General features: G+C 35.8%; 1 protein-coding gene across 1 annotated transcript in view; it reads left to right on the top strand.

Moving 5' to 3' along the window:
• The window catches only part of LOC150086009 (calcium-transporting ATPase sarcoplasmic/endoplasmic reticulum type-like), a 516,950-nt gene that overhangs the window by 187,910 nt on the left and 302,445 nt on the right, over positions 1–26,595 (top strand). The window contains 2 exon segments of the mRNA XM_090374328.1: positions 4,982–5,086; positions 8,792–8,930. Coding sequence (XP_090230454.1) covers positions 4,982–5,086; positions 8,792–8,930 — 244 coding nt within the window.

The raw sequence follows: 26,595 nt of genomic DNA, 5'->3' as shown, positions 1-26,595 counted from the left end.
TCAGAAGGATTTTGACGAATCTTGACGCTAAGAAAGCTCCAGGTCCTGATGGTATTTCTCCACTTGTTCTCAAAACCTGTACTCCTGAACTTACTTCTGTTCTTTGCCGCCTTTTTTAAGTTTCTTATTCCAAATGTGTTTTCTTCTGCTTGGAAATTTGCTAATATACAGCCACATCCAAAAAAAAGGGTGACAAATCCCTGCTATCCAATTATGTTCCGATTGCAATTACTTCTATTCTTTCTAAAGTAATGGAGAAATCAATTAACTGTGAACTCTTAAAATTTATCTAGAAACCTTCTGTCTGATCAAAGATCGCCAGTATGGATTCCGTCAGTGTCGATCCACAGTGATATTCTGGCTTAAAGTTCCCGTCAAGTTTCACCTTTCTAGGGCTATTATTTTTATGTAAGGGTACGAACTTTTTGATATCCTCTCGTATTTGTTGTTGTGGGTCTTTTTTTTTTTTTTTTTTTTTTATTACACAAAGCTTCAGTTGATGCATGGTATCTGTTCCTCTTTCAGGATTTTGGTAAACAAATCTACAAGGATGCAATATCTTAATTGAAACGACCTCTTCATAATGTCCATCTTCTCACATTGTAATGCCCGTTACTTTCGTCAATCCTTGTTTGGCAACAATCAAATTATTGTCGATGGTTAACGGACACTTGTTGCCTTCCCAATCACAGGACCTTGTGCCTTATAATTTTTGGATTTGTGGATACCCAAAAGCAAGAGTTGTACCGTAACAATCTGTTTATCCTTGTGGATTTGAAAGTTACCATACAGTGAGGTATTTTCGATGCTGGACTAAACTGTGTGGTGAGCCCCATACTGTAATTCTACTGCCAGTTGTATGGGAACAAAAAGATCTTCACATTGAACAATTGTGACTATAGGTCATGTTTGTTGCAGTACTACTATTGGTCTTATAATAGCAGTGACTTTTGACACTGCCTACCATAAGATCAATAGTGGTTACTGCCTGGTATCTATTTTGTATGTTTGTGATTGGTAACTTCAGATGTTTAGAAGTTTTTCGGTACATTTATTTTGCTTTTTGGTCCACTTATCTAATTATATCCATTCCAAATCATTGGAAAATTACATTTGTGTCCTGTATTTGATTTTAAATAAATGTAGTGAAGTTAAAAGTTTATCTGTAAATTAGAATTACTAAGTATAAGTCAATACAATGATGTAAAGTTAGGCTATTATAAAAGAGAGAGATTGCCCTTCAGCATTTTCATTTTATAAATCTTTAAGTAATTACCAAACTGCTTATTAAGAATATTACATTTGAAACACAACACATTTAATGGAATAAAAATATAAATCATGAAATTATTACATAACACAACAGATATAAGAAATAAAATATACTAATGATATTTTTGGACTTGGACATTTTTTCAGGCGTGTCAATGTCTGGCAGAATGATTTTATTTATCATATATTTCAGCATGTAAGCTGACCTTTATTTTTTGCTTTAAATTTGTACCTGACTATGTAATACTCTCACGGGGATATTTCGTATCTTGTGTAGTAGTATTACGCTAAGATCTGCATTGAAAACCACTGTTTATTTTTAATTATTATTTCTTTCCTTTAATCACTGACATTTTATTATGCTGCACAGTAAATTGGAAAGAAAGTGGTAAGTGTAGTACGTTCTTGTGTAGTAGGTCGTAAAGTGAAAACCTACAAGCGTAAATGATGGTATGTCATTCTTATTGATGCTATATGTGTGCATGGGAGGCTTTGTTTATGTAACCAAGCCATTTCTTGTTGCCTGTTTAGTGCTGTCGAGGATTGATTTTCTATGTAAAGATTGCCTCAATATGAAATGATCAGCCATACGAAACTAACAGTCTTGAAAGTTTGTTTTGGGAACTCAAAGTAAATGTGAAATGGTAACTGTTGGCAAATTCCATGAGCTATTTTTGTCTGCTTAAAATGTAAGCAAATTCTTGGATTTTAAATGCTGAGAAACTATGTATATTAATGTAAGAATATACATGTAATGAATTTTTAAAAATAATTTTCTTTATAATTCTAAGCACATACCTATTAATTCAGGTTCAGGATTTTATACTCAGTGTATAAGTTGACCTAAAAATTTGACAATTTTCTAGTGCTTCAAAGACTGGCTTATATGCAAGAATATATGATATTTCATATTGGAAAGCAGCTGTTCATACTTATAAGTACACCTGATTAGGGACATTTTCTTCTGTCAAAATCCATAATTTGAGAAAGACTTCCTTAGGCATTCTGATCAAAATAAAGCATAGCAGTGTACAAAATCTTTTAACATTTTAATTTGTCATTGCTTGAAGTTATTAACTCCATCTCTAATTCATTGGAAATCTGGTCAAAATTAACATCAAATGGTGTGTGTGTGTGTGGGGGGGGGGAAATGTAGGTTTATTTTTTATGATCACTAATAGTAAACAGAGATATTGAGAAAATTGACATTGACTTCTTTATGCAGCACAAGGCAATGTCACACTCCCACAATATCCTGAGTAACATGGCACAAGTTTTCAACTTTCATGAAATCAATAAACCTTTACTGCTCCCTATAAACACTGCAGAACAACAGTACTGCAAATAGCAGTCGAAAACAATCCAGTATTATTAATAATGGTCCATTCTGACCAGTGCTGTCATTACTGGTTATAATTTTTTTTATATAAATTATGAATTATTACTATTTGCTAATGCATTGTATAGATTAATTAACGTGTCCTCCATGTTTTTTTGTAATTTTCATATTTCGATCCTGATTGGTTCGATATAATTACTTTCAGTAAACACTGTAAAGTATCTGATAATGTTGCTTGTTAAAAATGCCTATTTGGCTTGTGTTTATTATCTTGTATTTCCTATATTTTTGTTATATATTTCATCTTGGTTGGGCTGGTTGTGGTTAGTCTGCCCAGTCATTAAAAAAAAACCAAAAAAAAAAAAACTGCCATCCTTTTTACTTCTACCATAAAAGGTCATTTGCATCCTTAGGTGCTACACCTAAGGATGCAAATGACCTTTTATGGTAGAAGTAAAAAGTACATCATTGGTATTGAAATTGATGTTTTATTTCCTAAGGATAACATTACAATTTGCATTCATTGTTATTCAGAAATAAAAACTGGAAACATTACTTCTGGGAGTGACCATCATAGTTCAAAGCACTTGGTGACCTACCAGTGACTTGCCTTACTTCCAGACCTACTGTCAATGTCATTAAATACTAGCCAATCAACCACACAGGCCTACAGTTAGAGGGCCATCTATATATGATTGCTTACTCTAGTCCAGTGTTTCTCAACCTTTTTGTAGCTATGGCACACTTTTAAAAATGCTAACATTTTGCAACACACTACAATCACTACTATACTTATATCCACAAATGGCAAGTTATTTCTGTTGGGTATATTTAATAATACACTTATTATTTGTAGCATAGGCGAACAAATCTACTACTAGGAATCAAAACGTGATGTCACACTGACCTCCGGAAAGTGCTCAGATCAGTGCTGTGTAAATAAACAATTTTTTTTTTGTTTTAATTAATTTTTATTATAAAACTTGGATTTATTAATTTTTTTTTTAATTTGCATTTTCTGCGACACTCTAAGCATACTCATGGCACACATGTTGAGAAAACTTCTGTAGTCAGTAGTAGTAGTAGTAGTGGCATGTGATGCAAGAAAGCAAGTGTATGAGCCTAAGCAACATCAGCCAAAAAAAAAATCACACCATTCCCTCCAAATGCCTGTCCAGTTCCTCCTTAAATTTAGTTAACCTATCAACTTCCACAACGACAGATGGAAGTTTCTTCCAGCAATTAACCACCTGCTGGCCACAGGCAAATTTCTGCATATCTATTCTACATATCTTTTCTTAATTTGAATTTATTCCCCCTTAGGTTCATAATCTGAACAAGTGGAAGGATCCCATCAGAATTCAGCGTGCTCAACCCATTCAAGGCCTTGTATACCTCAATCAGATCACTGCGCAGATGCCTAGTCTCCAGCCACTGCAATTTGCAGAACTTAAGCCTCTCTTGGTAAGAGGATCCCTTCATTCCCCCACCAATCTTGTTGCCCTTCTCTGTACACGCTCAAGCAAATCTACATCTTTCCTAAAATGAGGCCTCCAGACCTGTATGCAGTACTCAAGGCGTGGCCTGACCATTGCCTTATACAGAGGGACAATCACCCCCTTTTCCCTGCTAGCAAAATTCCTATATATCATTGACAAAACCCCATGACCTGCCCTGGCAGCCTGTCTGCATTGCTCAGAAAACTTCGTATCTGACTGCACAATTACTCCCAGGTCTTTTTCATTTTCTGCCACCCTAAGTGTAGTACCACACAGTTGGTACGTTTCTCTGGGGTTACTTCTACCCATCTGCCCAAATTATCTAGATCCTGTTGCAGTAGTACACTGCCATTACTGTCATTAACAACCCTGCCAACCTTTGTATCATCTGCAAACTTCGACACTAAGCCTGATATACCTTTATCAATATCATTGATAAATATACAAAACAACAGAGGACCCAACACTGAACCCTGTGGGACTCCACTAATAACCTTAGTCCACGAAGAGCAGTACCCATTAATTACCACCCTCTGTCTTCTCACACTCAACCATCCTTTTATCCATTGTAGCTACTAAACAGCCCACCAATTGGTTGTCCCAGCATGCATGCATTAATAAATAACTCTTTCATAAAAATGAACATATCCTTGCTTTCAGATAAGTTAATTATTAACTAAAAAAAAAATTTATTGCACTACAGAAGAGCTCATGTGGCTTATTTTTGTTAATGATAAATGAGGTGTTACAATTTGTGCCATGCATTGGCACTTCAGTAATTTATTTATTATAGTTTGGATTTTAAGAAATGGAAAACTTTAATTTATTTTTCTCTTTTACATCTAATTAGTCTTTTGAATAATATATTTAGATTTTAGCATTATTTGAAGAACATGAAGGTCAAATCACAGCCTTTGTAGAGCCATTTGTAATTCTTCTCATTCTCATAGCAAATGCTGTTGTAGGTGTATGGCAAGTAAGTAAATCTTCTGATCACCTAAAAGTAAATAATTATTAATGTAAATAATTTGAATTTAAATTGACATTGACATATGCATCCATCACTTCATGCTTCATTTATTTTCCTGTTTTGTTCATCTGAATATGCTGTTGCTAGAAGTATTGTGATGTTAACAGAGAACATTTTATGCAAATTGTTTGAATCTATAAATATTGTAAAAGGCTCTTTTTATAATACAGTCTAACTTGGTTATAACAAGCACGGAAATAATGAGATCATGGCTGTAACGAGCAAAAAGCCATAACGATTTTAATTTACGCATATTCCCATACAATCGCTCACTGTTATAACGAGAGTGCTACGTGGATATACTGAACAAATTTTGACAACTCGGGTAGTCAGAAAAAACTCAATTCTTGGAATAAACAAAAATGAAAAGGACGACTTAACTTTTATGACCACCCACATTGCATCGGGTTAGTGGCTAGTTTTGATCCAATAATGGCAAATGAATGAATTGGCCATGTTTGGGCAGAAATTAGGAGAGATTTCAATGATGAAGACATCCACAATGCTGACCAAACATGACTTTTATTTATATATATATAATTTGATGCCTGACAAATACATTTAAATTCAAAGGGGAAAAATGTGTTGGTGGAAAAAAAATCAAAAGCTTTCTTGACTGTGCTCATATGCATAAACATGGCAGGAACTGATTTAAAAAAAAAAAAAAAAAAAAAACTGTTGGTTATTGGAAAATCGTTAAAACCTTGGTATTTCAAAAACATAAGGAATCTTCTTGTAGATTACACTGCAAACAAGTAAAATTGGATGATTTTTGGATATTTTTCGGCAATACACAAATGATTGGAATAAAGAGCTATTCAAAAAGAAGAAAAATATTTTATTGTTAGTTGATAACTGTCCTGCACATCCCCAGATTCAAAATTTGTCCACCATGAAGCCGATGTTTCTGCCTCCCAATGCGACATCAATTTTACAACCAATGGACATAGGTGTAATCAAGAGTTTGAAAGGATTTTATAAAAGATTTCTAGTTTTATATCTGATTAGTCAAAGAGAACAGTCTATATCGATATTGGATGCTATAAATTTATTGAATGATGTGTGGAACAACGTTACTTCGACAACCATATTGGATTTCTTCAAGAAATCGAAATTAAATTCAAATGAAATTTCAATCGTAGATGAAGATGATGGAAACGAAGAAAACAACTTACCATTATGCGAATGGTTGCTATGTAATAACGTAAGTTTTAATACAGATAAAATTGAATTTGTACGAGTCAGTGACAACTTGTTAACTAGTGGTCTTCCTACAGAGAGTGACATTGTAGATGCTGTGCTTAACGATGATAAAGACAATGGTGATATGATGACAAGTGAAAGTGAATCAAAATCAGTGCTGACAATCTCAAGCTCAAGGTGCAATGGACATAATAGTCAATTTTTTTTGAAGGAACTGAGGCATGTAATGAGACTTTTAATGCCTTGAGTGTTTTAAGGAGAAACTTAAGAAATATCAAATGAAATCTTTAAAACAAACATCAATTTTAAGATTCATAAATAAAGACTAATTGAAATCGTGTTTATTATTAAATAATATTGTTTTTAATTACAGAAATAAATTGTGTGTTTAGTATTAAGTGTATTGTAGTTTATACAAGCATATTAATACAAATAATATGCAGATATATACTTATTATTTTTTTCTCTCTAATATTTCTTTTGTTTTTTGAATCTATCTTTTTATCAAGTTATTGAGAATTTAAAAAAATAGGAGGTAGATTTAACTCATCACTGATATAAAGTGTGAATTGTCTAACAGTTCCCCGGGGTTTTCCATCTCCGCTATCACGGAAAATGTACCTTCATTCTACTGATTGACTTTGACCTTATATAGGTCTTCTCTAAGATGGTTAGTAGCCGTTCTAGCAGTCTGTGCCTTCTATGCTGTTCTTCATACTGCGTCTTTCTATCCACTTGTGTACATTGCTGTGAAAATTTTGTTGGTCTGAATTAATTCAATAAAGTTTTTTTTTTTTTTTTTTGTTCTAGACCATTTTAGGCAAGTCTTGTGAGGAACTCGTGAATTTGTGTCCCAGGTACAAAACCATATATTTAGAAACATTAACCTGTAGTATCCATTTTTTCAGACCATTTATGCAACCAAAAATGGTCTGAAAAATTTGCATTATTTTTTTTTTTTAATGGCAGAACCCATGCATTTTAAGGGTAAAAAGACCACTGTCAGAATATTTAGAATGTATGAGGTGCTACCCAAATGTTCTCAAAATTTGAATGTTGCATGGGAACTAAGTCTAATACGGACTTGTGCCGCTGGATAACACTGCATGCATCTTTTGTGAATCAGCGTGCCATGTGGTGTTGGGCTGAGTAGTTATTGAATTTTTATGCAGAGTTCTTTGGTGGTGTTTTGTGTAGTTTGTGATTGTTGCAATGGCTGATGTGAGAGAGCAAAGTGCTCGCATCAAGTTTTGTATCCTTCTTAAGATGCAGCAGCAGGAATGTATAAGAAGTTGAAACAAGCTTTTGGTGACAATGCTTTAGGCCAGACGCAGACCTACTACTGATTTAACCGTTTTAAAAACAGCTGAATATCGGTTGATGAGGACAATCTCTCTAGGTATCTATCATCGAACACCACCCCCACCCCGAAAATGTCTCAAAAGTTTGGGTGGCGATCTGTGAAGACCTCAAGTGGACCATCCACAACATTTGTGTGACATTGTAGGACTATCATAAGGCATATGTCAGCGGATTTTGTCAGACGAATTGAACACGAGAAGGGTTTCAGCCAAGTTCGTGCCATGGTTACTGAGTGAAGACCAAAAGCAGCATTGCATGGAAGTTAGCAGAGATCTTCAAAAATGGACCAGGAGTGATCAACTTCCTTTCCACGATTGTCACTGGTGACTAGAGTTCGGTATATGGGTATGACCCAGAAACCAAGCAACAATCATCCCAGTAGAAGAGCCCATCTTTGCCACAACCAAAGACAGCCCGACACGTGAGGAGCTATGTGAAGTGCATGCTGATCTGTTTTTTGGACATTGATGAGATTATCCATAAGGAATTTGTCCCTCCTGGCTAGACCATCAACGCAAAGTTCTGCTGAAATGTTCTGAGGTGGTTAAGGGAAGCTGCCAGGAGGCAGCTTCCCTTAACCACCTCAGAACATTTCAGCGAAGTGGTGCACAAAGAACTGGGTCCTTCATCATGACAACATGCCGGCCCACACATCTCTGGCCATGGCACATTTTTTGGCATTCAACAACATGATAATCATACCTCACCCCCCTTATTCTTCAGACTTAGCTCCTTGCGACTTCTTCCTCTTCCCAAGAATGAAAATCAAGCTGAAGATTTGACAGCAAAGAGGATATCCAAACCGAATTGCAGGCAGTGCTGAACACTATGACGAAGGACTTTCAGGCTGCATTCAAATCATGGGAGAAGTGCTGGGATCGGTGCTTACACTCTCAAGGGGACTGCTTTGAAGATGATAGTGGCAAATAAGTCCCAGGGTTGAGTCTAATTTATTTTATAAATACATTTCAGGAACTTCTGGGTAGCACCTCATATATGATGCATATATAATTTATTTCCATACTTCACTCATAAAAAAAATTCTGATTTTTAAACCATTTATCATAACTTTTTTTTAATCACCAGGAAAGAAATGCAGAAAGTGCCATTGAAGCATTAAAGGAATATGAACCTGAAATGGGTAAAGTGGTCAGATTAGATAAACAAGGTGTTCAAAGAATTAGAGCCAAAGAAATTGTACCAGGAGATATTGTTGAAATTTCAGGTAAATTTTCTTGGTATAATTTAAAGTTATAAAAACAATGTAATTGCAATGTAAGATAATATTCAAAATCACCAGGCCACACTTCTTATATGATATGATGGCTAGCAAGAGCTCTAAGCTCATTTCAGAGCACAAACCAGTAAACAGCAAGAGAAATGTTTTTGTTTGGCTGACTTCTGTGATAAATATAAACCAACAAAGTAGTAATATGTGGACAAAAGTTTTTGAAAATATTTTGATTGGGTAACACCACTGTTATTTAAAATTTTCCGATGTAATAGAGTAGATATTAAATAAAATTTAAGCGTGTAAGTAAAATTTATTTGTTCATGAATATTTTTATAAATTAATTTTCTTCATTACAAGTTACTCTCGTATAACATGGTAGTTAGGTTCCTATAAAATCTCGTGTAGAGTGAAACCATCTTATACGGGACTAAGAACCGTATAACTACAAAAGGGGCTAATGTTCCAAGAGCTAACAAAAATACACCATTATAGATTTCGTGTATCTTCTTCTCTCTTTAAAAAATCGTTAATCTGGGTTTTTTTGCTCGATGTATATTTGTAATTTCATCACATGGAACTAATCATTTTTGAAATTCCCCTCTGAACTTCGGGCTCCTTTCAGTCGAAGAATCTGAATTCAAAAATAAGATTCTAATTGCTTGGCTAACTTTATGCCTTTCCAACGTACTTTTAAGTGTAAAATTTGGAAGTTCAGAATTTTCATCTGCACTATCATCCTCTGAATTGATTTGATTTTCCTCTGATACCATTTCCACCAATCCACTTCGCCAGCCTCTTTTTCTACCAGTAATTCATGAATGTCTTCAGTAATCATTATTATTTTATTTAATTTTTTTTTTTTTTTTTGGAGCATTGACAACAAAGGCTGTTGTTCTGTGTGTTCTGAGGTCGATTTTCCATTTTTCTGGACAAAAAAACTAGAGTTTCTGGGGGGGGAGAAACTATGCTACCCTTGCCCGAGACCAAACAACTCTGCCACATTGCGAAAAAGACCCATAGAAATTCCTCCCATCATCGACGGGATTCAAACTTAGGTCTTTTCCACCCGATGTGGGGGATGACGGCGATTCTACAAACTGTGCTACCCACTAATGCTTCACTAGTCATATCATCAAAACCTTTCCATCCTACTGACTTAGCAAGTTCTGCTCTAGCACCAATTCTGTTTTCAGCCGGTTCGATCATATATCTTGAATGAACTGACTCTAGCGATACAATTTTCCAACATGCGTTTAATGTTGACAGTTTTACTTCTTTGAGTGATAAAGCTGATTCTGATACAGTCCACAATTGAAAAATATTTCCACGACTGCATCACTTCAATTTTCCATCAATTCAATTCGGAATAATTTTTTTTCTAAAATTCATTGTAATGGTTTTCTGATGTAATGAGTTTCAAAGGTAGATATAATGCCTTGATCTAATTAAAGAAGTTTTACTAGGTGGTAGGAACATTTCTTCAATGTTTGGATGACTCATATTTTGGATGGCCTGGAACGTTATTCAATAGTAATAAAACTTTGAAATCTAGATTTTTCCACAAGTTCAACAAGCACAGGTTCGAGAGCACTGAACCTAACATGGAGATTTTCCAATGATTTACCAAGACCATCAATACATGATTTGGAAGAAAAATAGGATGCTAGCAGGTTAGCTTTGTCTTTGGCTGATGTAGCAATGGAACCAATCTGGTTTTGACAGAGCTGGGAGCACAGTTGGGCAAAAATTGCAACCAAAAGCTTTGGCAAGAGACTAGAATACTCCACTACCATTTGGACAAGAAGCAAGTTTTCTACTCTTAGCCTGTTCAAATAGTTTGGACCGATTAATAACTGCTTTACAAAGTATAAATAATATAATTTAATTAAAATATAATTTTATTATAGATTTAATATAATAATTTTAAATTTAATTTAATACCATATTAATTTTTTAAAAATTTAATTTAATGTCGGTTGAATTCTCATCTATTTCTCATACATGTTTTTATATTACCCCATAACCTTGGCAAGCTCCTGGCCGTGGCAGGCATATATTGTATCTTTATTGTACAATAAAGATTTCTTCTTCTTAATACTTAAAAATAATATTTATTAATATGCAGTGTTACTTATAGAAACGTAATACTGGAAATATTTTATAATAAAAATTCAGAAATATTATATGATTTCAGAGAATATAGTGGTTCACATTAAAAATAGTGTTGAAAGGGGTTTGCGATCAAAATATAACGTTAAAAACGGTTCTGCAGGCAGATGTGAAAGTGTTGGTGTAGGTAATAATAATAATATTTTGAAGACTAAATGCACAAGGCATAATATGTTATGGGTTGAAATTAACTGTATAATTTTGGTGTAAATACAACATCGTGCGCATTTAGTCTTCAAAATATTATTATTACCAACACCATTTGGCATCTCTCATATTGTGGAATTAACTTCGCAACTGTGATGGCATGTTTGCATTATCAGGGTACCTGCCCGCCCATTGATAAGTGAGCCAACAAGCTCCGAAATGGTGCCATCTGGGTGGTAGTGCCCACTGAGAATAAATAACAGTAGTCTCCTCTATTAGAGAAGCGTTGTTTATTCGAAGTAGGTGTCGCGTTGTGAAGGTAGCCACAATATGAGATAAAAATCAAACAATGCCTTTACACTACTTACGTATTTAAACTTATGGGTATTTACACCAAAATTATATAATTGAATTTAAACAGAAATCATGCCACAGACTAGAGCAGCAAAGCAACAGGCTCAAGTGTGTAGCTCGATAAAGAATTGAAGGGGTGATTTACTTTATGAGTTATGGCCTGAAGAAATGTGCTGTTTATGCTATATTTGTGCACTTTCTGGAACAGGACATGATATAGCCAAGGGAGCGGGATGTCTTTGTGTTTGCTCAGTGAAGAATGTGTGAGGAAATGAGGCACCAACTCAGCATTGTGATGGACCTTTATGAGAGCTTGAGGATGCCTTCAAAAGTACTAAATTATGTGGGGGGGGGCACCTAGCTCTCAACTGCCCAACTCAATGTCTGAGCACATATTTGAGAACCTGGCAGCACAGTGGCAACCCATGGGGCAGAATGTGCTGGTGCCACAGAATGTAGCTATTGTTGGTGACTATTTTCAGTAAAATGGGAAATATGTTATGCAAAATGAGTATATCTATCAGGAGCAACTGTTGAAGATGCAGATCAGATATCTTTAAAGGGCACAAAAGGTGTTATTGTTGTATGTATTGGTACTATTGACATTAAGCGTAGGAGAACCGCTACTTAAAAAGTACATGGCAATGTTCAGGAAAAAGTCAAGTTAGGGTTGAATTTGAAAGTGCCTGCAATTTTGCACATGTACAATAGGAAGCAGTGCATGATGTGAGAGCCTTGTTAATCAATTTGCCCCTGGAGAGATTGTGCAAGGCTCATTTGGTAGAATATTTCTAAGCAAGGTCTGTGCTTTTTAACAGGAGAAGCTGCATCTACAGGGATGGATTACGCTTAAATAGAAAGGGTGCAAGAATATTTGCTGATGCTATTGAGGCAGCATTAGGTGGGACAGAAAACTGCTAGCTTGGGGGGGGGGATTCACGGACTAAAAGATTAATAATAGCTGCAGGCAGATGTGAAAGTGATTTTTGCACTTTCTAATGGAACATGCAACAGTCTGGAAAGAAAGATGCTGCAGTTTCAAGGCCTGCTGTGAATCTTCACGAAATAGGAAAATATGTGGGCTGTGTGTTAGTGTAACTAAGAGTAAGAACAGATGCATGTACACCAATGCTAGAAACATAGTAAATAAATTTGATGTGCTGTCAAGTCATCAAATGCTGTCATTGTAAGGATATCAGAGACATGGTGTCATTCAGATATAAGGATGCAAAATCGCAATGTAGGGAGTATAGTGTGTACAGAAAAGACAGATAAGAAAGGAGGGAATGATGTTATGCTCTTAGTTAAGAAACTTATTAAACCTAAGACTGCATCCAGTGGACATGGTTGGCCTGTATAATGTTTGGGTCAGTTTGTTGTTGATATAAGCACTGGAAAAAGCAAAAATAACTGTAGGAGTGTAGGCCTAGTGACTGAGTAGAACGAACAGCTGTACAGAGAAATAGTGGGTCAGTAAATCAGTGTCTTTTAATGGGGATTTCAACTTTCCAGATATTGACTGGAATTTGTGGGTTGGTCACTGAAAAACTAACAAGACTGGATTTATTGGATGACTTATCTACAGCAGCATGTTAAAGAGGAAACAAGAGGGAGTAACACTCTTGATCTGATTATCAGGTGTGATTATTCATGTATTAAGAATCTGCATATAAAAGGACCGGTGCCTCTGTAGCCAGGTGGGCAGGAGCAGCAGTGCATAGCACACACTTCTTGATTAGACCGGGGTTCGAGTCAGTGATCCACCAAATACGGAGGATGCAGAAAGGTCAGGGAATGACCACCGCATATCTCCAGAGCAATATGGCCTTAGTTGCTAATGCTCCAAAAAAACCAAATAACAACAATAAAAGGACCACTAGGTGTCAGTGATCAGTGTTTTGATTTAGGGATTTACTTAAAAGATGTAACTACCATAAACGGGAAAGGCAAGGGTTTTTTCTTTCCTAAAGGCAACTACAATGGCCTCAGAGTTTTTAAAATTTTATGCAGTGGGACCAGCAGCAAATTCAAAATGGGAAGCATTCATGAAAATAGCTAAAAGCTACTGGGCTTTTCATACCATCTAAGAAATACCATTCTGGTCTTAGATCTTAATAGATGTCAGATGAACTAGTGAGACTTGTTGCATAGAAGGAAAATGCATGTGGTGCATATGTTATCAAGTGATTTAGAAGCTGATTTATTTCTCATAATCTGCCTTAGTAAGGCAGACTATGAGAAATTTTTGGCAAACAATTCAAAGAAAAACAGCAAAGACTTCTTTACTTATGTAAACAGTAGAAGAAAGGAAATGATTCACATAGGTCAACTTGATATCGAGGTTCAACTGTTGATGATCCTGCTCAGGTTGCTGAGAAACTGAAAAGTACTTTGCATCTACATTTGCACATGAGAAATTCTTTAAAGGAATGGATGTGAAGTTTATTAAATTCTACTAGTTAGTTGAAGGATTTTTTAATAACTGAGAGGAAAATGGAAGAGAAATTGTTGAAGTTAAATGTGAGAAACAAACCTTGGGTGGATGAGATCTGTCCGGTTAGATTAAGGGAGGCAGCAAAGGAGGTAAGCAGACCCTTATCCCTAATTAGGAGAGCATCCTTGGATTCAAGGGGAAGTCCCCAGATTGGAGATGTGCAAATGTATTCCCAATTCACAAAGGGAGATCACAGAGTGACATGATTAATTACAGACCTGTTAGCTTAACTTCTGTTCTAGAAAAAATAATGGAGTCTAGTTAAAGAAGTAATGCAAGATCGTTTAGACAGGAGTGCAGTTATACAGTCTATCCCTGACACTTTACGTAACTCAGGAATGACTAATAAAATATTGCAACTGTATTCCTGATATATCAAAATTACAAAAACCACATAACATCTGCAGTGAAGTAGTACCGCTTTCACTTATTCTCTTAGATGGCACCATGATAACAGTCAAAATGAAATTTTCTGTGAAGAACTTCAGTGTTTAGTTGGAGATGCTGTCACACCTTAAGATGTGTGAATGAAGCACGCACTACACAATGATAGTTTGACGCAAAGTCGTTTAAAATGATTGGACAACGTGAATTTCAACTTCACCACATTATAATCTGACGTGTATGAAATATTACATACAAAGAAAAGCTTCCACTTCACTCTCTAACAAAACTGAACTGACTACAATCCAGAAAGAAAGGAAGGAAAGGATGTAGAGATGAAGGGCTAATGTAATTCTCTGAAGAAATAGACGATGGGACACAGTCCACGTAGCTTGAACATTGTGGGGATTTCTTTGAAGTGCTTTGATGTAGTTCATCTGTCTCAAACACATGTGTAATATTTCTTCAGAATTTTTAAAGCAGAAAATGAAATGTTAACTCGAGTTACTTACCTAGATTCTAGTTACGCTGCAGGTTATTATCCAACATAATTTGTGAGGGAACAAAAATAAAAAATTATACTAATCCTTCATTCGACTTCACACTTAAAAATTATAGAGAAAGTATCTACAATTTTACCAAAAAAATTTTTTTTTTGAAAGTCTGTAGTTATGTAACTCTGGCTTGTGTAAGTTGGGGACTAACTGTACTACTGTGTAACATACACTTCTGTGTGCACATGTGACATGCTGTGTCAGTCACAGCATGGTTTTGTCAAGGGTCGATCTTGTCTGACCAATGTAATGGGATATTGTGTTTCAGTAACAAAGGAACTTGATGCAAAAAAAATCGTATGTGTACCTTGTACGTATGAAAGATGTTTTAGGTGTAAAAATTTTTGATGACACCTACTTTTTTTTTTTTTTTTTTTTTTTTGATAGTTGTTTTTGGCGCATCGGCTTCTGTGGCCATATTGCTTCTCCCAAGGTTTTTGTATTTTCTACTCTGATCCAAGCCTGAGGCGGGATTCGAACCCAAGACCTTAGGGTTGTCAGGCAGGCACTTTACCCACTGGGCTAGCTCATTTGGCTTGACACCTACTAAATTTCAAACAGCTGGAAACGAAATCGTGAATGATGTCATTTATGCTCACGCTTGCTAATTACTCTACACAATCAATGTTAGTGATAAATAGGATACACATGCATCATTCAAACAGCGAGATGAATGAGCATCTAAAGCTCACACGCTCAATTCACTCAGCACAATTGCAAAGAAACACGAAAACTTGATGACCAAGGACTTTGCAACTTAATGAGAATGGCCAATGACAAGCAAAAGATTCTACTCATACATGTAATTTGGAGTCTTATCTCCCAATCGCGAACCGATTCAAATATTCTTGACTGGCCCAGCTGGTTGCAGAAAAACGTTTAATTCACCTCTTGTTGGAAATATACAATTGCTTCAGTAATACAGACGGGTACTGTAACGCCTATATTACATGTGCTTCAACTGGTAAGGCTGAAATGCATGAAATGTAATGATCTTGAATGTGCCCAGAGTTGCTTTATGTTAGCTCTGAGCACATCCAAGATCACTGCCCTCAAGATATCCATTTCTCTGGTTACCAAAAAGTTTCTGCAACAGGTGGTAATGGCCACCTAAGTGGTATTGCCCTGAATCATAAACGTTTTTCCACAACCAGCTGGTTTATGCCAGCTCTGAGCACATCCAGTCACCTTCCATGATCCTTTGTGCATTCTCCTCTCCTGACTCCGTTTTTCTTTGTTATGAAATGGAAATGACGTAATTTCTGCATTTCAAAATCATGACAAATTGATTTTACTGCTGTCCGAAATTTAGTAGGTACCGCCAAAGATGTTTACACATCAAAAATAATTTTGATATCATTTATTTGAATTTCAGGAAATCTTTTGATACTGTTGCACATAACAGACTGCTGTGTAAAGTGTGGCATTAGGGTAAGTTACTCCTATGGATAAAGGGATGGTTGAGTTGGAGAAACATAGTTGTTATTAATGAACACTGCTCTTTGTGCACTAATGTTATCAGTGGGTCCCCTGGGGTTCGGTGCTGGGCCCATTGTTATTTTCTGTATTTATTAATGATATTGGTGAAGGTATATCAGGCTTAATGTCTAAGTTTGCAGATGATACGAAGGTTGGCAGGGTGGTTAATGACTGTAATGATGGTATACTAATTAGATATAGAGAAATTAGGCAGTTGGACTGAGAAATCGCAATTGAGGTTTAACATTGACAAATGCAAAGTACTGTATGTGGGTAGCAGTAATCTCTGATTAATATTAGTAGGGCAAATCTTGCGAGAAAGCAAGATTATACAGCATCAGTGGGGGGGGGGGGGTCCTTCCCATATTGCCTATCTTTCCCCTCTCACAGTTTGTCTAGTTATTCCTTGAAATTATTTAAGCTGTCCACTTCCATTATATCAGATGGAAACTTGTTCCAGTAATCAATCACCTGATGGCTAAAGGCAAACTTCTGCACGTCTGCTCTACACCCATCCTATTCAATTTGAATTGATGCCCCCCTCATGTATAGTTTAAGCAAGAGGAAGAATCCCATCAGCATTGAGCTAGCTCAATCTGTTCAAAGCCTTTAAACACCTCAGTCAGATCACCTTGCAAGTGCATAGTCTCCAGATGCTGCAATTTGCATAACTGAAACTTTTCTTGGTAAGAGCATCCCTTTGTTTCCTTCACCAATCTCGTTGCCTTTCTCTGTACACATTTTAGTAGCTCTATATCTTTCTAAAATGAGGCCTTCTCATTTTAGGTAGATGTAGAGCTGTATTCTGTACTCAACATACCAACTGTGTGGTACTATGCTCAGAGCAGTGAAAAATGAAAAAGACTTTGGCGTAATTGCATAGTCAGATATGAAGTTTTCTGAGCAGTGGAGACAGGCAGCCAGGACAGCACATAGGTTTTTGTCTATGATATACAGCAATTTGGCTAGCAGAGATAAGGAGATGATTATTCCATTTTATAAGGCAATGGACAGGCTACATTTTGAGTACTGCATACTCAAAGGAACCTCTTACTGAAGTGTGTGATCTTACCAAAAAAGCTTCTGTTCTGTAAATTGCAGCGTATGGAGACCAGGTATCTGCGAGGTGACATTATTGAGGTGTTTAAGATTGAATAGATAGCTTTGAATAGATTGAGCAAGCTCAATGCTGATGGGATTCTTCCTCTTGCTCAGACTATACATATCAGGGAGAATAAATTGAAATTGAGGAAGGGTGATTGGTGAATAGATGGGCAGAAGTTTGGCTTTAGCCAGCAGGTGGTTGATTTCTAGAACAAACCTCCATCTGATGTGGAAGTGGATATCCAATAAAGAACTAGACAAACTAGTTGGAGGGGATGGATAGGTGATATGGGAAGTTTTTATTTTTCTGGTCCTGTATAAGGTAGATGATATTGATTAAGGTATATCAGATTTAATGTCCACGTTTGCAAATGATACAAAGGTTGACAGGGTTGTTAACGACAGTAAAGACAGTATGCTACTCCAACTGAATCTAAAGTTGGGCAAATGGGCTGAGAAGTGGCAACTGAAGTTTAACATTGACAAATGCAAAGTACTGCATGTGGGTAGCAATAACTGAAGAGAAAAGTACCAACTGTGTGGTACTACACTCAGAAGTGGAAAGTGAAAAAGACATGGAGGTAATTGTGCAGTCAAATATGAAGTTCGCTGAGCAGTGTAGATTGGCTGCCAGGGCAGGTCATGGTGTCTTGTCAATGATATACAGGAATTTTGCTAGTAGGGACAGGGAGGTGATTTTTTTTTTTTTATCTGGTTATACAAGGCAATGGTCAGGCCACAACAAGTGTTGTATACAGGTCTGGAGGCCTCATTTTAGAAAGGATGTAGATTTGCTGGAACAAATACAAAGAAGGGCAACAAGATTGGTGAGGGGAACAAAGGGGTGCTCTTACCAAGAAAGGCTTAAGTTCTTCAGATTGCGGCACCTGGAGAATAGGCACCTGTGAGGTGATCTGATTGAGGTATATAAGGCCTTGAATGGGTTGAGCAAGCTGAATGCTGATGGAATTCTTGCTCAGATTAAGAACCTGAGGGGGCACAGTTTCAAATTGAGGAAAGATAGTTTGTGCGGAAATTTGCTTTTAGCCAGCAGATAGTTGATTGGTGGAACAGACTTCAGTCTTTTGTTGTGGAAGCTGATAGCCTAAATAAATTTAAGGCTGAGCATTTGGAACAAATGGAGGGGTGAAATGGGAGGTGTGGTTTTTTTTTGCTGATGATGTATAAGCTTGCATTGTATGCTAAGCTTGCTTTCTTGCATCATTTTCCACTGCTTATACTTATATACCATAGTGTGTGTGTGTGTCCTTCAGTAAGATTCTAAAGAAATGTGTAGTTTGGGAAGAACTATACTAGTAATTCCATGTTATAAAAACTGGAAAAGGATATTTGTTTTTTGTATCATATGTTGATGCAATTTTTCATGTTCAAGTGGGAGAGAAATGCAATGTAATTAGACATTGGGGTCTAATGTAGTCAATGTTGGTCAAAGGTCTAATGTAGTCAATGTTGATCAAAGGGCCAATGTAGGTCAAGCATGAGACTAATAGTAGTCTCACTCTTGACATGACTGGCCGCCTCCGTAGCCAGGTGGGAAGGAGCAGCAGTGCGTAGCACACGCTTCTTGATTAGACCGGGGTTCGAGCCCGTCACCACCAAATACGGAGGATGCGGAAAGGTCAGGGAATGACCACCGCATATCCCGGAGCAATATGGCCTTAGTTGCTAATGCTCCTAAAAAAACCAAATAACTAACTAACAATAACTCTTGACATGTATTTAAGTGGACTATGATTCAAGATCATGTGACTCGTAAGTATGGTTGATGAATATATTCATTATCAAAATAAGTTATCGCAAGTGCCTTTGACCTAGTCATTGTGCCGGAGTGTAAACAAGAAAAATTGCAAACAAATAAGCACAAGAACAACGTGCAGCATGTAGAAAGAAATGCAAAAATGTAGCATTTTGAACTGAACGTACGACACTTTGTTTATAGGGTTCAGAACAGTCTCTCTCCATTATCTTATTTCTGTTAATTTTATAATTCAAACTGGTACTTTTTTTATACTCCGAATGTGTCCACTGAGTTAGCAATAATGCATATAGCTGTATTATTTGCAAAAATATATGAAATGGAAAAATCTATTACTGGCTACATTATAAATTTCTAATTTTAATACAGTAAACCTTCATTAAACCAGACTAATAGGGGCTGAGAGGTGTCTGTTTTAATGAAGGTCCAGATTATATGAAATAGGCTTTGTAATGTGGGTAAAGCTTATTTAAACAATATAATGTACATGGATAACAGTAAAAAACATGTTTATTTTACATTAAGCACACATTTTCTTGTTTGAAATGTTATGCCATCTAATTATAAAAAGCCAACCTGAGCTCGCTTTACATTATTCAATTCCTAACTGTTTAGCCAGTTTCTCAGCCACTGTTTGAATTTCTATTCCTTGCACAGCCAAACCAGATGAATGAAGTTGGAAAAACCATTTGTACACAGCATCATCTAGTGCTCTATCAGTAGGCATCTGCATTCGTTTAACTTTACTTTTTTTCTTTCACCACGTTAAACTTGAGAAGAAAATTATGAATTTCATTTTTTTCTCTTTATGTCTGACACAGTTTGTTTTGCGATGCCATACTCAAGACAGATGCTGGACACTGAAGCTCCTTTTTCAAGTTTTTCTATCACCAATAGTTTATCGTGAAGAGAAAGCATTTTATGCTTACGCTTCTGACCTACACTAGGCTTACTTAAAGACATTGTTTAAATTGTTCAATTCCTAAGCACGAACGACAAAAGATAGAAGTGCGTAACTGCAGAACAAAGGCAAACAACTGTCTGAATCATAGATGGGAACCAGGTTGTTTGTGAAGCATGAATCATCACCGCCCAGTGACCTCGAACACAATACTTATGACCTTTGAGCCCGATCGTCATTTGATTTTTACACCTTTACATTTTTTTAGAGCTGTCCAGATTAAGCGATGTATGGATTAGCGGGGTCCAGATTAAGCGACGTATGGATTAGCGGGGTCCAGATTAATGAGGGTTTACTGTGTGTGTGTGTGTATGCACACGCAGTCGGATCTCTCTTTAACGAACTTCCATAGAGTGAAATTTTCTATGTAGCAAACTTTTTTGATTTCTCCTAGGTCATTACGTTGAAAATATTTTCCATATAATGAACTGATTTCGAGAGACCTAGGTACGCATTGTTTGCACTTTAGACAATAAAGCTGATGCTGTAGAAAGCACAAATTAAGAGCTAAAAGGATTAAGCATTAATCCCTTTAGCTTTTAATAGCTAAAGGCTTTAATTCTGAATTAAAAGCTAAAACATTTTACAATTTAATGGTGCCTGTAAAACCCTACAGGAGGAAACTGGCCAACCACAGCTCGGGATAGAAAGATGGAAAAGTTTGGGAGAGGCCTTTGCCCAACAGTGGGTCAACTGCTGGGCAAAAAAAGAAAAAAAAGAAATTGCTTTAAAATTTGATCTTCCTGCCAGTAGTGTGTCAACCATTCTGAAAAACCCTGTTTAGATTCTCAAACTGTTTGAGGAAACAGGACCCAGTCGTAAACGTGCGAAATTAATGCCTTTTGGGAAGATGTAGATGGTTTTTAAGTGGATGAAGTTGATTTGAGACAACCAGAGAATATTCAGGGCTATTCTCTAATTCTCTGATATCATGGTTATCAGAGAATTAGAGAATAGCCCTGAGTATTATTAGCACTGAGAATAGCCCTGAGTATTAATAAAAGAAAAGGCTATGGAGTATGCATCTTTTCTGGGGCACAAAACATTCCAAGCCAGTTCTGGTTGGCTGGATAAATTTAAAGGCTTACTCGAAAAAGTTATTTCTGATGAAAGTGAAGTTGCAGTCGAAGAAGACTATACTAATTAGAAAGAAACAGTTTTAAAAAAAAAATTAGTTGGAAAATTAAATGCACAGGGCATAATCCTTATGGGTTTTGATAATTAACTATATAGTATCGGTGTAAATACCCCATAGTTAACCCATATATTTGAGCTACTTATGTAGCGTAGAGGGCATCGTTTTAATTGTATCTCATAATGTGGTTGCCTTCACAACGAGATAGCTGTTATTGCATTACTTCAAATAAATAACGCTTCTCTAGTAGAGAAGACTACTGTTATTTATTTTCAGTGGTACCACCAACCAGACGATCGTTTCGAAGCTGTGCGGCTTCATCATCAGTGGGCGGGCAGGTACCCAGGTAATACAACAAGCCATCACAGTTGTGAAGTTATATCCACATTATGAGTGATGCTAAAATGATGCCTCTACGCTATATACGTAGTTCAAATATATGGGTTAACTATGGTGTATTTACACCGATGCTATATAGTTAAAAAAAAAAATTATGGAAGACTACGAGAACAAAGACATCTTCAACATTGAAGAAACATCTATTTTTTAAATGTTTGCCCAACAAGACACTGACTTTTAAAGGTGATAAATATTTAGGTGGCAAAAATAGTAAGGAGAGAATTACTCTTGGTTGCAAATATGGCTGGTAATGAAAAACTGAAGCTTTTGGTAATAGGCAAAGGTAAATAATCCAGATGTTCCAAAGGAATAAAATCTTTAGAGTTGAACTACAACAAAAAACCTTGAATGACAAGCAAAAAAAAAAAAAAAAAAAGTTTTGAGCAGTGGATTTAAATTTCAATAGATGATGAAAGAAAACAGAAAAATCATGTTGATTGTCGACAGCTGTCCATCTTCACTCCATAATTTCGAAACTTACGAGTGTGAATCTTGTTTTCTTCCCTCCGCATACCTCGTATAAACTGCAGCCAGTGGACCAAGGCATTATTAAGAACTTGAAAATGCACTATTGAAGGTGCATACTGAAAAAAATTATACTGAGAATAGAAATCAACCAACCTATATATTCTGTTATAGATTTGTGGATGTGCATGTCAGAGTTGCCGAAAGTGTGGAGTCAAGATGTGACGGAAACAACGATTAAGAATTGTTTCGCAAAAGCAGGTTTTTTAAAACTTTAATTAACAGCGATGAGAGGGATGAACTACTAGAAGACATTGAATAATCTTGGGAAGAGTTCCAAGTGAAGTTTTGATCAGTGGAGAAATCGTTCTTGATGAATTTTTCGGAGTTTGATAATGATGTCATAGTAGCTGAATATCCAAGTGACTCCAACATTTTGGAGTGTATTTTAAGAACTAGCTACAATATTGACGATGAGTTGGATGAAAATGAGGGCAATATTAAACCTTCCGAACAAATGTTGGCAGCATTTGAAACTTTGCATCAAGCTCCTCAGAGGGAAGAAAATGTAACAGAAAATATATCTGAGTGTTTAAAGTTTAAACAAATGCGAACACTTTTATGAACAGTGTACAGTAGAATCCAGTGTACAACAAAAAATACTAAAGATTTTACGAAATAATTCTTAAGTGTACTAATTGTGGATTGAATTGATGAATTGTTTTAAAATGTTAGAAAATTTATTCATTCCCACTTCTTTCCCATCTTTTACTGTATTTCTGAATTTACAGTATTTTTCATTGTTGAAAAAGTCATATTTCTTTATAATGAATTTTTTCAAAGGAATGATCGATTTTGTTATATACAGTTCCAACTGTATATATATTTATATTTTGTGTACATGTGATGTGTTATAGCTATAGTTATAAATCATTGTCTGGCTTTAGCTAACTGGAGGCGAAATTAGGAAAGTAAATAGGATAGAAATACACTCCTGCCCTCTATTACCCTAATAGCCCAGAGTGTGGAAAATTTTAATTGTAGGAAAGTAAACAGTATATGATTGAAGAATATGAAGTTGGTGCTCGGGTTATCTGGGAGTGCAGTTTCCCGCCCGTGTTAGTAATGGACATGGTAGATATATGCATCCAGAAGTGGTTGTCTGTATATCTATATTCAACAATATTTTATAATTAAAATTCTGCTTAATATTCTTATATTCTTAAACTTGCTGTATATTCTTAAACTTGTAGGTAACTGACTGAAACAGTATCTCTTCAGGATGCCACACCATTTTACTATTTCAGCAAAATATGCTGAAATAGTCCATATATATACAGTCTGTAATGTTTCAATAGTTTCCTGTACATATACCCTAGTTGTAGCCAACTAAATTACAGTAAACCCCCGCTATTTGCGGTATCTGTATTCGCGGTCGCTGATTTAATATAAAATGAAACCTAATAAAATGCGAATTTTAAAGCGCCGTGAACATTTTCCACCATAAAAAAACAAGGGCATGGCTAAAATTCTTTCCCGGTCAAAACAGCGCTCAGTGGGTGGGGGAAGAGGGGTGACAAAATTGCGAGCGTGGATGTTTCTCGCTAATCCTTGTTCAGTATGTGTTATGTGCTTGCCATGGAAGGTTTCGTCGTTTGCTTTTAATGTATATACTTATAAATTGAATAAATTTATCAATTTATTAATTGATATGCTTACAAAAATGATAAATTTACCATTTTGCAGTGTAAAACAGACTTTTTCGAGTGTGTTAACGGAAGAAAGTTACTTTATTGTGGACAAGTTCTTTTTAACCCGTACAAAAATATGGCTACGAATAACAAGGGAAATGTGAAAATATCAAAGAAGGTGATGACATTGGCGAATAAAATTGAGTTATTAGACAAAATTTCAAATGGTGAAAGTGTCTCCTCATTGGCAAAACAATATAAAATCAATGAATCAATGGTACGATCAATCAAAAAATCGGAAGGAAAAATCCGCCATAGTGTCCGTGAAAACGTTAATTGCTTCAAAAATTTGCTCTGTAACTCGTGATGTTAAATTAGAAAAAATGGAAAAAGCTTTAAATCTGTGGATAGAAGACCGAACTCAAAATAAAATTCCCCTTTTCATCATTCATGAAAAGGGAAAACTCCTTTATCAACACTTTAGCGAAACTGGTGATAGAACTGGTGGAATAAGTTTTTTGCTAAAGTAAAAGCGCTGGATTGAAAGATTTGTTTGAAATTTCTAATAAATATTATATTTAATATTAAATTGTTTCTTATTTTCATTTCGATGTCATATGCTTGCATTTCACTATGTACTGTCTATGTACATAGTCATATTATGAAGGTACATATAATACATACATAGACAAAATTTTAGGCTAGTTTTTCTTATTTCATACTTTGGAATGGAACCCTTTTATTACTATGGGAGCCATAACTCAGTATTCGCGGCATTTCTCAGGAATGTAACCCCCGCAAATAGCGGGGGTTTACTGTATTTAAATATGTACAGGTAAGTGTGGCATCTACGTTATGTCATCTTTAAAAAAAAAAAAAAAAAGATTTAGTGACAGTGGTATGTTGTGGGGTATCGTCCAGTACCTTTCTTATCCAGCCATTGAAATCTGCGATTGATGTTTCAGATTTCGGGGATAATTTGTAACTAAATTGCACCAGATCACAGTAGCTGTTTTCTAAGTTTTTAAAAATTATTCTTATAGTTAGACCTAAATTTAAAACCATGTTTCATAAGGTTTCTCAGTTCTTCACCTTCTGTAATTTCTAGATCGCCTGTAATAATGTCTATGGTCTGTATTAACAAACCTTTTTGTAACTGGTTTCACTATAGTAACAGTTTTGTGTCATTACTAAGTCTGGCTATTGCTTTGTAATTACATACTTAATCCTATGGGTGGCTGAATCTAGGTATAATTGCTATTTTCAGCAATAAGATAGTATTTTTGGAATATATCCTTCCAACTAAGTCGGTCAAACCTTTTGCCTAGAAACTTAATCCTACAATATTCTGTTTTGTGTTAAATTATTTGTTTTAAGTCTGTATTTTCCAGTGTCTAATATAAAGTTTAGTAGATGTTCATTCTTAAATTTAAATGTGTTTGTTCTTAAATTTAGCATTAGCATTAGTAGAGGCATTTGATGCAAGAAAGCAAGCTTATGCAGCATCTGCCAAAAAAAAAAAAAAAAAAAACCCACTTCCACTTCACCCCTCTGTTCGTTCCAAATACCTGTCCGGCTGAGCCTTAAACTTATTTAGGCTATCAACCTCCACCACAAGGGATGGAAGTCTGTTCCACCAACCAACCACCCGCTGGCTAAAGGCAAATTTCCTCACGTCTATCCTACATCTGTCTTTCCTCAATTTGAATTTATGCCCTCTCAGGTGATTTTTCTGAGCTAGAGGAAGAATCCCATAAATTTATTAGGGCTTTGAATACACTGTGTTTGAGGCTAAATAACTTTATTGATTTGATATGAATAATTCCTTGGTCTCAGTCCGAAAGCATTTTGCTAAAATCTGCAAATCTGTTTTTCTTTTTTCCATTGCCCCATTTTCTTGGTGACCTGTTCTGTCCATTTCTTTAACATATTCACACTGTTTAAGATATTTGCTATGCACCTGGATGTAGTCATATGGCTGTTGTTTATGATGTGTGTGTTTTGGAACAAGTTGTTCAGCCCTTATGGATAATTATTTGATAAATAGTTCTGTTAACTTTTAATTTACAATCCCTACAACATAACCATTAATAAAAAAAAAAAAAAAAAAAAATATATATATATATATATATATATATATATATTTTTTTTTCAATTAAAGTAAAGCTAACATAACGTAGATGCGACAGTTACCTGTACACATTTAAATAAACCCATGAAAAACTCATTTCATTTAAATAATTTTTTGGCTACAATGCTAGGATGTATGTACAGGAAACTATTGAAACATTATAAACTGTATAATATGGACTATTTCATCATATTTTGCTGAAATAGTTAAATGGTGTGGCATCCTGAAGAGATACCATTTCACATATCAGTCAGTTACCTATCACATATCAGTCAGTAAGTTTTCTGTAGCCCAGTGGTCAAGTACGAGGGTACATACTCGTAAATATACGTGCTTTGAGGCCAACCAGGCTAGCTGGGTGGGTCAAGTACCTGCCTGGCAACCCAAAGGTCGCAGGTTCGAGTCCCGCCTC

Source organism: Mastigoproctus giganteus, chromosome 5 (genome assembly GCF_048544385.1).
Source record: "Mastigoproctus giganteus isolate SK-2022 chromosome 5, ASM4854438v1, whole genome shotgun sequence".
NCBI lineage: Eukaryota > Metazoa > Arthropoda > Arachnida > Uropygi > Thelyphonidae > Mastigoproctus > Mastigoproctus giganteus.
The sequence above is the reverse complement of the archived record's forward strand: the minus strand, read 5'-3'. Positions and strand labels throughout refer to the sequence as shown.